An 11,574-nucleotide genomic window follows, 5' to 3' on the forward strand; every position below is an offset into this window, starting at 1 on the left:
TTACAGAGACAAGATATAAAGCAAATCAGCAAAGTGAAATGGAGCATGGCATGCAGTCCTGAGAAAACCACACTCAAGCTTCCAAGAGTCCCCTCCCAGGGGAGTCGAATGGTGCACTCTTAATTCCTTCAGCACTGAGCTGTGACAATGCATATGAAATGTCTACCAGAGAACCTTATTGGGCTGGTTACATAGGTACCCTCTACCTAGCATGTTCCGAAATTCCAGCTTCTCAGAATGAAAGCAGCGGAAAAGTATTGTTTGTACAAACAGTTCTGGCACAGTGAGGCACCCTTACCAAGAATGGTGGGCACTCTCCTGAAATCTAAGTTTCCAGGTGCCAGCTAAGGGCCACCTTTGCAAGCAGACCTTTCTAAGGATCTTAGTCTTAGAAAGCCCTATGGTGTTTTCTTCTCTGCATACTCTTCCTGAATCTTTGTCCTGTTGCTTTTTTTTTTTTAAGATTTTTATTGGGGAATTGGGGGATGGGAACAGCGCTGGGGAATTGGGGGAAGGGGAACAGACAAGTTGCTGTCCTTTCATTCTTCAGTCTAGTTGTGGAGGATGTTGCTTCACTGGCCCAAGTTGGCACCATCATTGCGCTCTTCCCAGGTGAGGCAGATCAGTTGACGGCTTCTGGATGGCCACTCACGGTGGCTGCTGGCCGCTCACGCTGGCTGCTGGCTACATATGGTAGCCTATGGCAACCCACTGCAGCAGGGGCTGCAGCCTACGCCTTTGCCAGCGACTCATGGCAGCCCAGCTCCAGGTCGAGCTGTTGTTCAGCATCTTAGCTGTAGAGGGCAGTGTCACTGGCCCTCATATGTGGGATCTGAACTGGGGCCCTCTGGCGTCCCAAGCCAGCTCTTAACCAACGCACCACTCGGCCGGCCCTATCCTGTTGCTTTTGACCACCCACTTCTGCTTCTGCCACTCAAGGGGAAACACAACTTGAAACCATATGACATCATAATATATTCAAATTGTCTTGGGACAGGCTTCCTGGACAAGATGATAGGTGTTCTAGTTCATAAAACCTTGTGACCTGGGAGCTAGCTGATCTGGTTCAGGCATTGTCAGAAGCAGTAGAAGTCTCAGAGAGTAAACTTGTTGATGCTTCGGTGATCCTCATAGAAGATGAGCTCGCTATTTGGTTTACAGAGATCAGCCAAAGAGCCTGGTAAGCGCTGCTATAATTTGTCCTTAAAGTGCTGGCCAAGAGCCTTAGCCACAGCACCAATAATACACGACTAGGGCAACGAAATGATGTTCATGATGAATTGTACAGCCAAATACGTGATAGCAGTTTCTCCATAGCTCTGGAAATGTCTGTGTATGCCATTACTTGTCTGGGATACAGGCTTAACAGTGGCAGTCAGGAGATGGTTGAATGTTGGGTCTGAATCTTATAGAAAGCAAAAATTTAGGGCAATGGTTTTCAACCTGATGGTACATTAAAATCACCTGGGGAATTTTTGCCTTTGCTATTTTAAAACAAAAACCAGTGCCTGTGTCCCATCCCCAGTGATTATGGTTTAGTTGGAATGGGGTGTGGCTCAGGCATCAGTATTGTTTTAAAAGTTCCTTGTAACATTTCAACGTGCAGCTAGGCTTGGAGACGACTGATCTTGAACAAATGTACAGTTAGTGAGCAGTTAACAGCTTCTTGAGAAGTGTCGCCATGTGCAGTTTAATGGGAGCCATTTCATGGGTTTCAGATCCCTGGGCAAGTAAGGGTCTTCCGCACTGTCATTATACCCAGATGCCAGACCAAAGCTTGACAGCCTGGCCCTATTGCTGCTTCACTTGTAGTATGAAATTGGCAACTGTGTGGTATAGCTAGAACACTTCTTCCTGCAGCTTTGTGCCAGTGTTTGTCTTAAAAGAGGACCAGGCAGGTCTCTCGTCAGTGAGGCTGTTCCATCATGGACTGAGGCCTGTGGGCCAAGTCCTGTCGCAGCACACTCCCAAGAGTAGCTGCTAGTGGTTGAAGGCGCCTTTCTCAGCAGGCCAAGCACCTTATGAAACTGGCAGGAGAGAGCCAAGAAGAAAATGGCTTATCCATTTCTTAGAAAGATTGGAATGATATGAAAGTACCAGATGTGTTCACCATAATACCCATTGGGAAAACAGCCACAGGGACGGAAGGAAACAAAATTGCATCTTGTGGTCCCAAGAGCCATGTGCCTGAGGAGGGTCTTGCTGCATAAAGATAAAGTGGCTTTCAAGACATTTGAGCTAATTACTGAGAACATTCAAGGCAAAAACTGCCTGGCCAACTTCATTGGAATGGATCTTATCTGTAAGCAAATGTGCTCCATGGTAAAAAAAAAATGGCAGACCATGATTGAAGCTCATGTTGACTCCAAGACTATGGATGGTTGTTTGCTTCATCTGTTCCATGTAGGTATATGTTCCCTATTGCTGCTGTAACAAATCACCACAAACTGAGTAGTGGAAAACAACACCAGTTTATTTTCTTATAGTTCTGGAGGCCAGAAGTCTGAAATAGGTCTTATTTGGTAAAACCAGGGTGTTGGCAGCGCTGATTCCTTCTGGGGACCCTAAGGGGAGACTCCATTTCCTTGCATCGTCCAGCTTCTAGGCTTGATGTTCTTTGGCATTTGGCACCTTCCTTGCATCGCTCAGACCTCTTCTAACAGCATCAATGGAAGTGATTATGTTGGCCCCACCCAGATATTCCAAGATAATTTCCTTATCTCAAGTTCTTTTTTTATAGCCATACCTCATTTTATTGTGCTTCACTTTACTGTGCTTTTACAGATGTTGGTGTTTTGGGTTTAAAAAAATTTTTTTTATTGGGGAACAGTGTGTTTTTCCAGGACCCATTAGCTCCAAGTCAAATAGTTGTTTCAATCTAGTTGTCCAGGGCGCAGCTCAGTGGCCCATGTGGGGATCCGGCCACCCTGGTGCTATAAGCACTGCGCTCTAACCAACTGAACTAACTAGCTGCCCCATTGTTTGTGTTTAAAGGAAGACCCTCCATCAACAAAAACATTATGACTCGCTTTATCGCAGTGGTTGGGAACCAGCCCGCACTAGCTCTGAGGTCTGTCTGTAACTGAGCTGGCTTTAAATTGCCTTTAAAGAAAGCAATTGGATGTTTGGCTGAGGGTAAGTCCTGCAACTGTCAAGAGCACCTTGTCTTCAGCACAGTTCAGCGACTCTCCTGTTTTAGACAAAGATAAGCTTTGTTCTTGTTCCCTTTGAGGAGTGATATGTCCACTGAGACGAGAGGCCAAACTCCATTTTTCACAGGATCGTTTTACTTTGAGCTTCATTTTCTTCTTGTCAGGGTCATGCACAAAAGCATGCCTAGTGAGACTTGGCTTCATTGCAAACGTTTCGGCACAGCCAGCATGTTCACACACACATGGGCTCCTTTCCTCGTGAAAAGATAGAAGGTGGCTCTGGAGAGTAAACGCAGTCGTGTAGGTTCTGCCACAGCCTTTCTTGGACACGGACACACATCCCTTTCTGGGCCGTGAGTTTTCATATGTTGCTTCAGATAATCTTTGCGTTTAAATGTTTTCTGTTGTACTGCACATATGATTTCCTCTTTATGGATTTCTCTCACATATTTCAGAAGCTCTGTCCATGTTTTTGCCACAAAGGAACACCCTTTTTGACATATATAGCCCTCAGGGACCTTGCCATGCTGTTTCAGCCTGCTGGGTGAAGCAGTGTTGTCTACGGCCTTCGTGGGTGCACTTGAATACTGACTGGTTCATTGGTACGCTGGCACGAACGAATTTTCAGCGGCTGATGTTTCTTAAAGGTCATCTTACAACCCTCAAAACTGCACATATATTGTTTTTGCTGAGTTTCATGTTGGCGTTCAAAATGTTTGATTTTACGTTGAATTTTTGCTCAGAGCCAGTAGCTTGTGGAGAGCTTTTCTCCAGTGTGAATCAAGGCATGGTGGCTCGGGTGGTAGTCCCTGACACAGGCTTTGACACATCCGTCATGGTCACACATCGTCTCTGTCCCGTGTGCTTTGCACAGGTGTGCATGTAGCTTCCAAGCCTTGTAATCAGCGCTGCAGTTGGAGCAGGAGTGGATGAACCTCCCAGGGAGCGTGTGGTGGTGGTGGGTGGGGCTCGTGATGGAGAGGGAACACCCGGCCTTGGGGAGTGGCCAGTGTTTCCAGGGCATCTGGGGCCAGGCGCTCAGCAGCCCACCACCGGCCGTGATTCCAGGCAGAACCTACACCCGACTCCAAAGCAGCACACTTTTGGGGACTGCCCATCTCAGTTTCTTTTAATTACATCTGCTACATTTCTTTTGCCACATATGGTAAGGTACCCTACCCACAGGTTCCTGGGGTAAGGATGTGGGTGTCTTTGGGGATGATCCCATGCAGCCTTGGGAAAAGTATAAAAGGGGTTGTCAACCTATTTATCTTTTCCATGATAGGTTTCTTCGAAAAGGAAAAGTGCTGAAGGAGGGCAATTTTGAATTGGGAAAACTGATGAAGCTTCAGGCTGCCATGCATCTGGAAAAACAGGCGCCGGAGTGGAGTGAATTCAGGGCCATGAGCCCCTCTCCAAAAATCGATTTCAAGGTTAGAGCGTGTAAATAGTAACAAATGAATCTTAGTGGGGAAAAAAATAGTTTAGAAGGATATCGGTCACCTATGTAATCTTGAAGCACTCAAGATTCACTAATTTGGGAGGACTTCTTAAATCTTTCCCACTCGTTAGCACTTTGGCTGTTTCGGCAGTGACTCTGGGCAGCACTGGAACATGAGTGGTCTAGGTGGGGAACCCAGAAGCCAACCGTGGGATAAGGCTTCAAATATAAGGAGGTGATTCCCGAAGGAAAGAACCCCTGACAGGTGTGGCGGAAGTGGCAGGGAAGGGAGGCGACCAATAGACAATGTTACCAAGTCAGATACAGCTGCAGGTGACTGCTGGGGACACTGGGTGCCAGCGTAAAACAAACACCTGAGACGCATTCCTCAGAGGTTGTCAGGTTGCTGGGCATTTTAGCCACCTCCTCCCCATCAGTTGTGGGTTGAGGGCTGCTCCCAGGGGCCATCATCCTTTGGCGTTTTCAGTCTATGCAGCAAGAGGCAAGAGAAAGCCCTCAGGCTACAAAATGCAGCTCTGGCAGTTCAAAGTGATGGTCTTGAAAAGTGGTAAAGGCCGTGTGTGTGTGTGTGTGTGTGTGTAGAGCAGTAACCCGTACATAACTAGCCTAACCAGTGGAATGGCTTCCAATGGGGCTATATTTTCCTGTGCATGATGGTTATTTTCCCACGGTTAAAATAGTCAAAAGAACAGGACCAAGCCAGGTGCAACTTTAATGCTTCTGCAGTTATATTTTAGAACAGAACAGGATGATGGATAGATGCCAAATTTCATGGCTTCTGTGTTTCAGAACATTCAAACTGAAGTCTGCCTTTTGAATTATTTCATAAAAACGACACATGTTTACATGATATGGAATGAAACAATGAGATCTTAAAAGATAATGACAAGTAACACAAAGAGCAGAGGCCTAATAAGCATAAATTTTCACTTTGTGGACTTCCTTGTCCTCACATTCCCTCTGTTTGTTGTAGTAATAGAAAGTATTGTCCCTTCTCTGAAGTTTCTTCACGTATCCTGTCTCTGGCCAACGATCTACCTGCACATCAACAGCCAGAACACAAATATTGTCATGCTGGCCTTATGTTATATAACATTCTGCTATCAAATAGTTAACAGTATAACTCACATCAGAAAGTTAAAGTATAACATTAAAAACACTCGAGCTTTTCGAGAGTGTGACACACACCCAAAACACAAGTTGTTACATCCTTTTACGGCAAAACACCTAAGTCGGTGCTTCTCTCTAAATTCCAATTTCTAGATTTAAATTTGTACTCAGTGGCCAAGATAGAGAAAATGTTCAAAATACTTCATTCTCCTATGTTTACAAATGATTTCAAACATCACTACTTCCAAACTTCTAAAAGTAATACCCCAGGAGGAAATTAGGGCTAAGCCCAGACTCCATCCTGAAAGCACCTAGAGTTGACTGTTGATGGCGTGACAGTGATGACAGGAAGCAGCTAAACTCAAGAGGGCTAAAGGTCCATATGCATTTCCCCATGTCCATATTTCAAGTTCATTGTGCAACTCAATTTTTAGTAGAAATTTGAGGTCATGAGTATAGTCCTCAGCAACCTTTTCTCAACCTCCTCCCATGATTCTTTCTCATGTGTCATATCGGTTTGCTTACTTTCTCGGTTGGCCTGATTGAGTTTGGACAGCTTTCTCCCCTTCCTCTCCAGGTTCATGCTATGCCTTCCTAATCAGGTCAGTGCGTTTCTGTTATTGGATATGCTTCTTCTGGATTTTGTGAGATGTACTCTCTCATTGTCAAAAATATAATATTCAGGTTTCAAAGTCTAAAAAACCAAATCTATTCTTCAGTGTCATCTCTACAGGCAGCTCTTCACTCCTCACATTCCCTACTTATAAAGCACAACTTTCTCTTTTAATTTTTATTAAATTTATTGGGGTGACAATGGTTAGTAAAATTGTATATGTTTCAAGTGTATATTTCTACAATACATCATCTATGTATTGCATTGTGTGTTCACCATCCATCACCATATATTTGATCCCCTTATCCCTCTTTGACCCCGCCCCTTCCCCCTTAGCCTCTGGTAACCACTAAACTGTTGCCTGTGTCTATGAGTTTGTGTTTGTCTTGTTCACTTATTGCTTTCAGTTTTATATTCCACATATGAATGAAGTCTATGGTTCTCAACTTTTTCTATCTGACTTACTTCACTTAGCATGATAATCTCAAGATCCATCCATGTTGTCGCAAATAGCAGTATTTCATCTTTTCTTATGGTCGAGTAATATTCCATTGTGTATATATACCACATTTTCTTTATCCAATCATCTATAGAAGGACACTTTGGTTGTTTCCATGTCTTGGCCACCATAAATAATGCTGCAATCAACATAGGGGTACATATATCTTCACAGATAAATGTTTTCAGATTTTTTGGTGGATACCCAAGAGAAGGATTTCTGGCTCTTGCTGGGTCACATGGTAGCTCTATTCTTAATTTTTTTCGAGGAACCTCATACTGTTTTCCATAGTGGCTGTACCAATTTACATTCCCACCAGCAGTGTATGAGGGTTCCTTTTTCTCCACAGCCTCTCCAATAGTTATGATTTGTCTTGTTGATAATAGCCATTCTAACAGGTGTGAGATAGTATCTCATGGTGGTTTTGATTTACATTTCCCTAATAGCTAGTGAAATTCGACATTTTTTCATATATCTGTTGGCCATTTATCTTCTTGGGAGAAGTGTCTGTTCAGGTCTTCTGCCCATTTTTTAATTGGATTGTTTATTTTGTTGTTGTTGAGTTGTATGAATTCTGTATACATTTTGGATATTAGCTCCTTATTGGAGGTGTTGTTTGCAAATATCTTCTCCCATTTGATTATCTACCTCTTTGTTTTGTTGATGGTTTCTTTTGCTATGCAGCTTTTTAGTCTGATATAGTCCCATTCATTTATTTTAGCCTTTACTTCCCTTGCCTTTGAGGTCAAATTCATAAAATCCTCTTTGAATCCAAGGTCTATAAATTTACTACCTATGCTTTCTTCTATGCAGTTTATTGTTTCAGGTCTTATGTTTAGGCCTTTGATCCATTATGAGTTAATTTTAAACCACAACTTTCAATTGGAATATCAATACAAAGGAATACATGTCCTTGATTTCTAAACAGTGTGTTTTCATTTTCTTCTGTTGTCTCATTTATTTAGGAATTAGCAAAAATAGGTGGCAGCATATCTGATAAACCTTGGCAGGCTCTATGACATGTACAATATTTTAAAAAGTCATGTTTTCTATCACTTAGGTCAAGCCCACCTTTCGTAGCTTCCATTGCCCTCAGCAGAGAAAGGAAGGTGTTCTCAAGACACCATTATAGTTCTCTTCCTCTTAGGGCCAGTAGCAGTTTCCTTTTTTTTTACTAGGGTCTTAAACACCATCTCATGCAGTAAAGAAACAGTACATATAACTGCTGCTTCTTCAAAATATGGGATAAAGAGGTTTCAAACAGCTATACTTGTTCTGTGCTCATCAACCTCTAGATGTTTTTCTTTTTATACTTCTTTACTGTTTCATGTTTTTTACTCCTTGGCTTTTTACTTGATCACTCCCCTTCAATCTAGGAAACCTTCACTCCTGAGAATATGGTGGACCAGAGTGATATGGTCCTCAAGTCCAACTCTCCTTAGGCAGGGAGAGCAGTAAACGCTGACACTGCCCACAACAGTGGCAGGACAGGACAAAAAACTTCACTCACACCCTTCAGGCCATGGCCCACTGATACGTGATGTTCAAGGCAAGCCTTCAGTGACCACCCCATCTACCCTTCAAGGCCCACTGCACATGCCTCTGGGGTGAATGGCATGGTTACAAAAGGAAGCCATATTTACCTTCCTCTGAATTCCTGTGCTTCTTTTTGTTTTAAAGATTTTTATTGGGGAGCTGGGGGATGGGAACAGCGCTGGGGAATTGGGGGAAGGGGAACAGAAAAGTTGTTGTCCTTTTGTTCTTCAGTCTAGTTGTGGAGAACGTTGCTTCACTGGCCCAAGTTGACACCATCATTGCGTTCTTCCCAGGTGAGGCAAATCAGTTGCTGGCTTCCGGACGGCCGCTCACTGCGGCTGCTGGCCACTCACGCTGGCTGCTGGCTACACACGGCAGCCCGTGGCAACCCACTGCAGCAGGGGCTACAGCCTACGCTGTTGCCAGCAACTTATGGCAGCCCAGCTCTAGGTTGAGCTGTTGTTCAGCATCTTAGCTGTAGAGGCCAGTGTTACTGGCCCTCATATGTGGGATCCGAACCGGAGCCCTCTGGCATCCCAAGCCAGTTCTTAACCAATGCGCCACTCAGCCGGCCCACTGTGCTCTTTTTTTTTTTTTTTTTTTTAGCTGAGCCATCTTGCTACCTATTGGCAGCTCAGCGGCTGCTCAGCTCGGGCTGTGGACTCGAACCGCTGTTGCTCAGAGCTCAAACTCTTGAGCGAGCTCTTAACCAACTGAGCCACTCGACCGGCCCTGTGCTCCTTTTTATAAGACACGTATTTGACCTGCATAAGGTTTTATTGTTCTAGTCATTCTTTTTTTTTTGTTTTAAAGTTGATATATTTTTATTTAAGGAATGTCCCATGTTGTGATTCCTTCCACTCACTGCTTTTGTTCCTGAGTTTGAGTCTTAATCCCTTTTAAAAATCATTTTTGCTGAATCCACTGTTGTCATGTCAGTCAGTCCACAATTTGTTCCTGTCATTCTTAATCTCCTACTCCAGGATATAAGAATAATAAATGCTATTATTCATTAAATAGGTTCTGTTTATTCCCTGAACAAAGTATTATTAAGTGCGACAATGTCAGGCACCTCAAACACGGCTTCATTTCGATCTTGTGACAGTTCTCTGACATAGGCACTGTCGTTGCCATGTTGCAGTTGGGCTCCCTGAAGTTGAGAATCTTGGTCAAGATTACCCAGGTGACGTCGGGGACAGCCAGATGCAACCTCTGGGCAGACTGCATCCTCTACTCGTCCCTCTGGCCCACTAAGTTTTTTTAACTCAGGCACATGCTTATGTTTTATTTATCTCCTAAAGTGCTTAGCATAGACAGTTGCACATGCTGTGTACCCAATAAATACATACTATTGAAGTGAAATGCAAAACCTCTCCATAACTGCCAAGTCATACAGTGACTAGGGTTCTTCCTTCATCTCACACACACACACACACACACACACACACACCCTCTTAAGTGCTTTTTGAGACTTCCTCTTTAAGGGTGTTCTTATTGTTCTCTTAAATCTGACTTGACCTCGATCACAACAGTTATTGGGCCTGCGGGAGTAGGAGCAGCTGTACCCAAATGATGACATCGTATAATCCTGGATCTTACACATTTTTTTAGGGGCATCCCAACCTTAAGGCAAGGCATGAGGCTTATTTTTGAAGAGCATTGAAATGCTCATGCTTGTGTTTTATCTGTGTAACAGCCATAGATGATACAGTAATGAAGACTATCTTCTTGGTAATGGGAACAGAGTCAAATGTTAGTAATGTCAGAAGATGGATACAGTCGGCCCTCTGTAACTGTGGATTTTGCACCCGCAAAATCAACCAGCTGCAGATCAAAAATATATTTTTTTAAAATCTCAAAAAGGGAGTTCCAAAAAGCAACACTTGAATTTGCCATGTGCCAAGCACTGTGCTGAATCCACAAAAATGAAGCTATATGTAGGCAGACCCTGCTGTAGCCTATATGCAAATATAGGTCATATGCAAATACTGTACAATTTTATATAGGGGACTTGAGCATTCAAGGATTTGTGTACCTGCAGAGGTCCTGGAACCAAGCCCTTGGGATACTGAGGGATAACTGTATATGAAAATCACAGTCATCAAATCTTCATTTGATCAGTGTTCTTAACTTCATTCCTCACCAGCCCTATTGTCTATTAAATGAATGTCCATTAAATTAAAGAGTCCATTATATATATTTTAGCTCTGTAATGCCTCTTTTCCTTTTCCTATCTACTTTTTAAGGAAATATTAACTAGAGATCAAAGAGTAGAATGAATAAGAGAATACAAAGATCTGAAAAATCCACACATGAATTAGTCTCTGAGAAATGGTGAGTTAATGCTAAAAAAAAATAAAAATAAAAACCTAAGTTAATAATAAATACTTTGTTGTGACACCAAATCTAAACCTTAAAACACATTTATGAATACTGTCATATTTTACAATAGTCTTTAAAACTCAGTCACCTAGTATCCAGTAGAATAAACAAATTTTTAAAAATCACATTATAAACTGGTGCCATGTCTAGATTTGGATGTTGTCTCTGTAAAGCAAAGTCACGCCTGTAATAGCTCAAGAAAACCTGGAATGCACGACCAAAGTCAGGAGTTGTTCTCTAATTTTTTTTTGTCACCTATAATCTCTGTAATAAACAGAATTTATTTAACCCCTTTATAATTCATGGTCAAAATAGAAAAAAAAACTGGAAAGAAATAATAGCTAGACAACAAACTGAATATCTGGTAACAGAATTACCTGAATGAGGAAAAAAGATTCCGCTTTTATGATCCACCATAAAAGATTCATTTATCAGAGCACAGTTGTTTAATGAAAGCTAGAGAATTCTTAGTATTTCCCTGCTGAGGAGCCACCTCTTTCCCTGGCTTGCGTGAAAATCACTCTCCTGGGCCTTTGTCCCCTCATCAATAAAACGACAGAGTTGGAGAATTCCCTTTCAGCTATTCTCTGGTTCTTTGTCTTATTTTAATACTTTTCACCATCAAACAAACTCATTTGAGTTCAGATTTGTAGAGGCATAAATCTTACCATAGAAACTTGTTTCACTTGTTTATATTCAATTTCATCCCGATATCCTGCTTGTTGAAATCTGTATAGATTTTCTATCTCATCTGACCATTTTTTGGCACGACTTATTGATTTTGGTTTCACGTCAGAACTAGCCATGGCTACAGAGGTCT

General features: G+C 42.6%; 1 protein-coding gene and 1 pseudogene across 1 annotated transcript; both read right to left on the reverse strand.

Moving 5' to 3' along the window:
- Positions 1–3,104: 3,104 nt before the first annotated feature.
- Positions 3,105–4,176, reverse strand: LOC109393806 (transcription factor IIIA pseudogene; annotated as a pseudogene).
- Positions 4,177–5,308: 1,132 nt separating this feature from the next.
- MEIG1 (meiosis/spermiogenesis associated 1) lies at positions 5,309–11,574 on the reverse strand. The gene is made up of 2 exons (XM_019663421.1): positions 11,423–11,574; positions 5,309–5,652 (listed from the first exon to the last, which is right to left on the reverse strand). Exons 1-2 carry the CDS (start codon positions 11,558–11,560, stop codon positions 5,524–5,526), a joined length of 267 nt encoding a protein of 88 aa, XP_019518966.1. The 5' UTR covers positions 11,561–11,574; the 3' UTR covers positions 5,309–5,523.

This window comes from Hipposideros armiger, unplaced genomic scaffold (assembly GCF_001890085.2).
Source record: "Hipposideros armiger isolate ML-2016 unplaced genomic scaffold, ASM189008v1 scaffold_390, whole genome shotgun sequence".
Lineage (NCBI taxonomy): Eukaryota > Metazoa > Chordata > Mammalia > Chiroptera > Hipposideridae > Hipposideros > Hipposideros armiger.

What these genes read in the sequence shown, in the direction of transcription:
- MEIG1 (XM_019663421.1), bottom strand. Translation starts at nt 11,560, where the DNA reads ATGGCTAGTTCTGACGTGAAACCAAAATCAATAAGTCGTGCCAAAAAA. An exon ending in AAGTGAAACAAGTTTCTATG is followed by an intron (nt 5,653 to 11,422) that starts GTAAGATTTATG and finishes GTTGATGTGCAG; the next exon opens with GTAGATCGTTGGCCAGAGAC.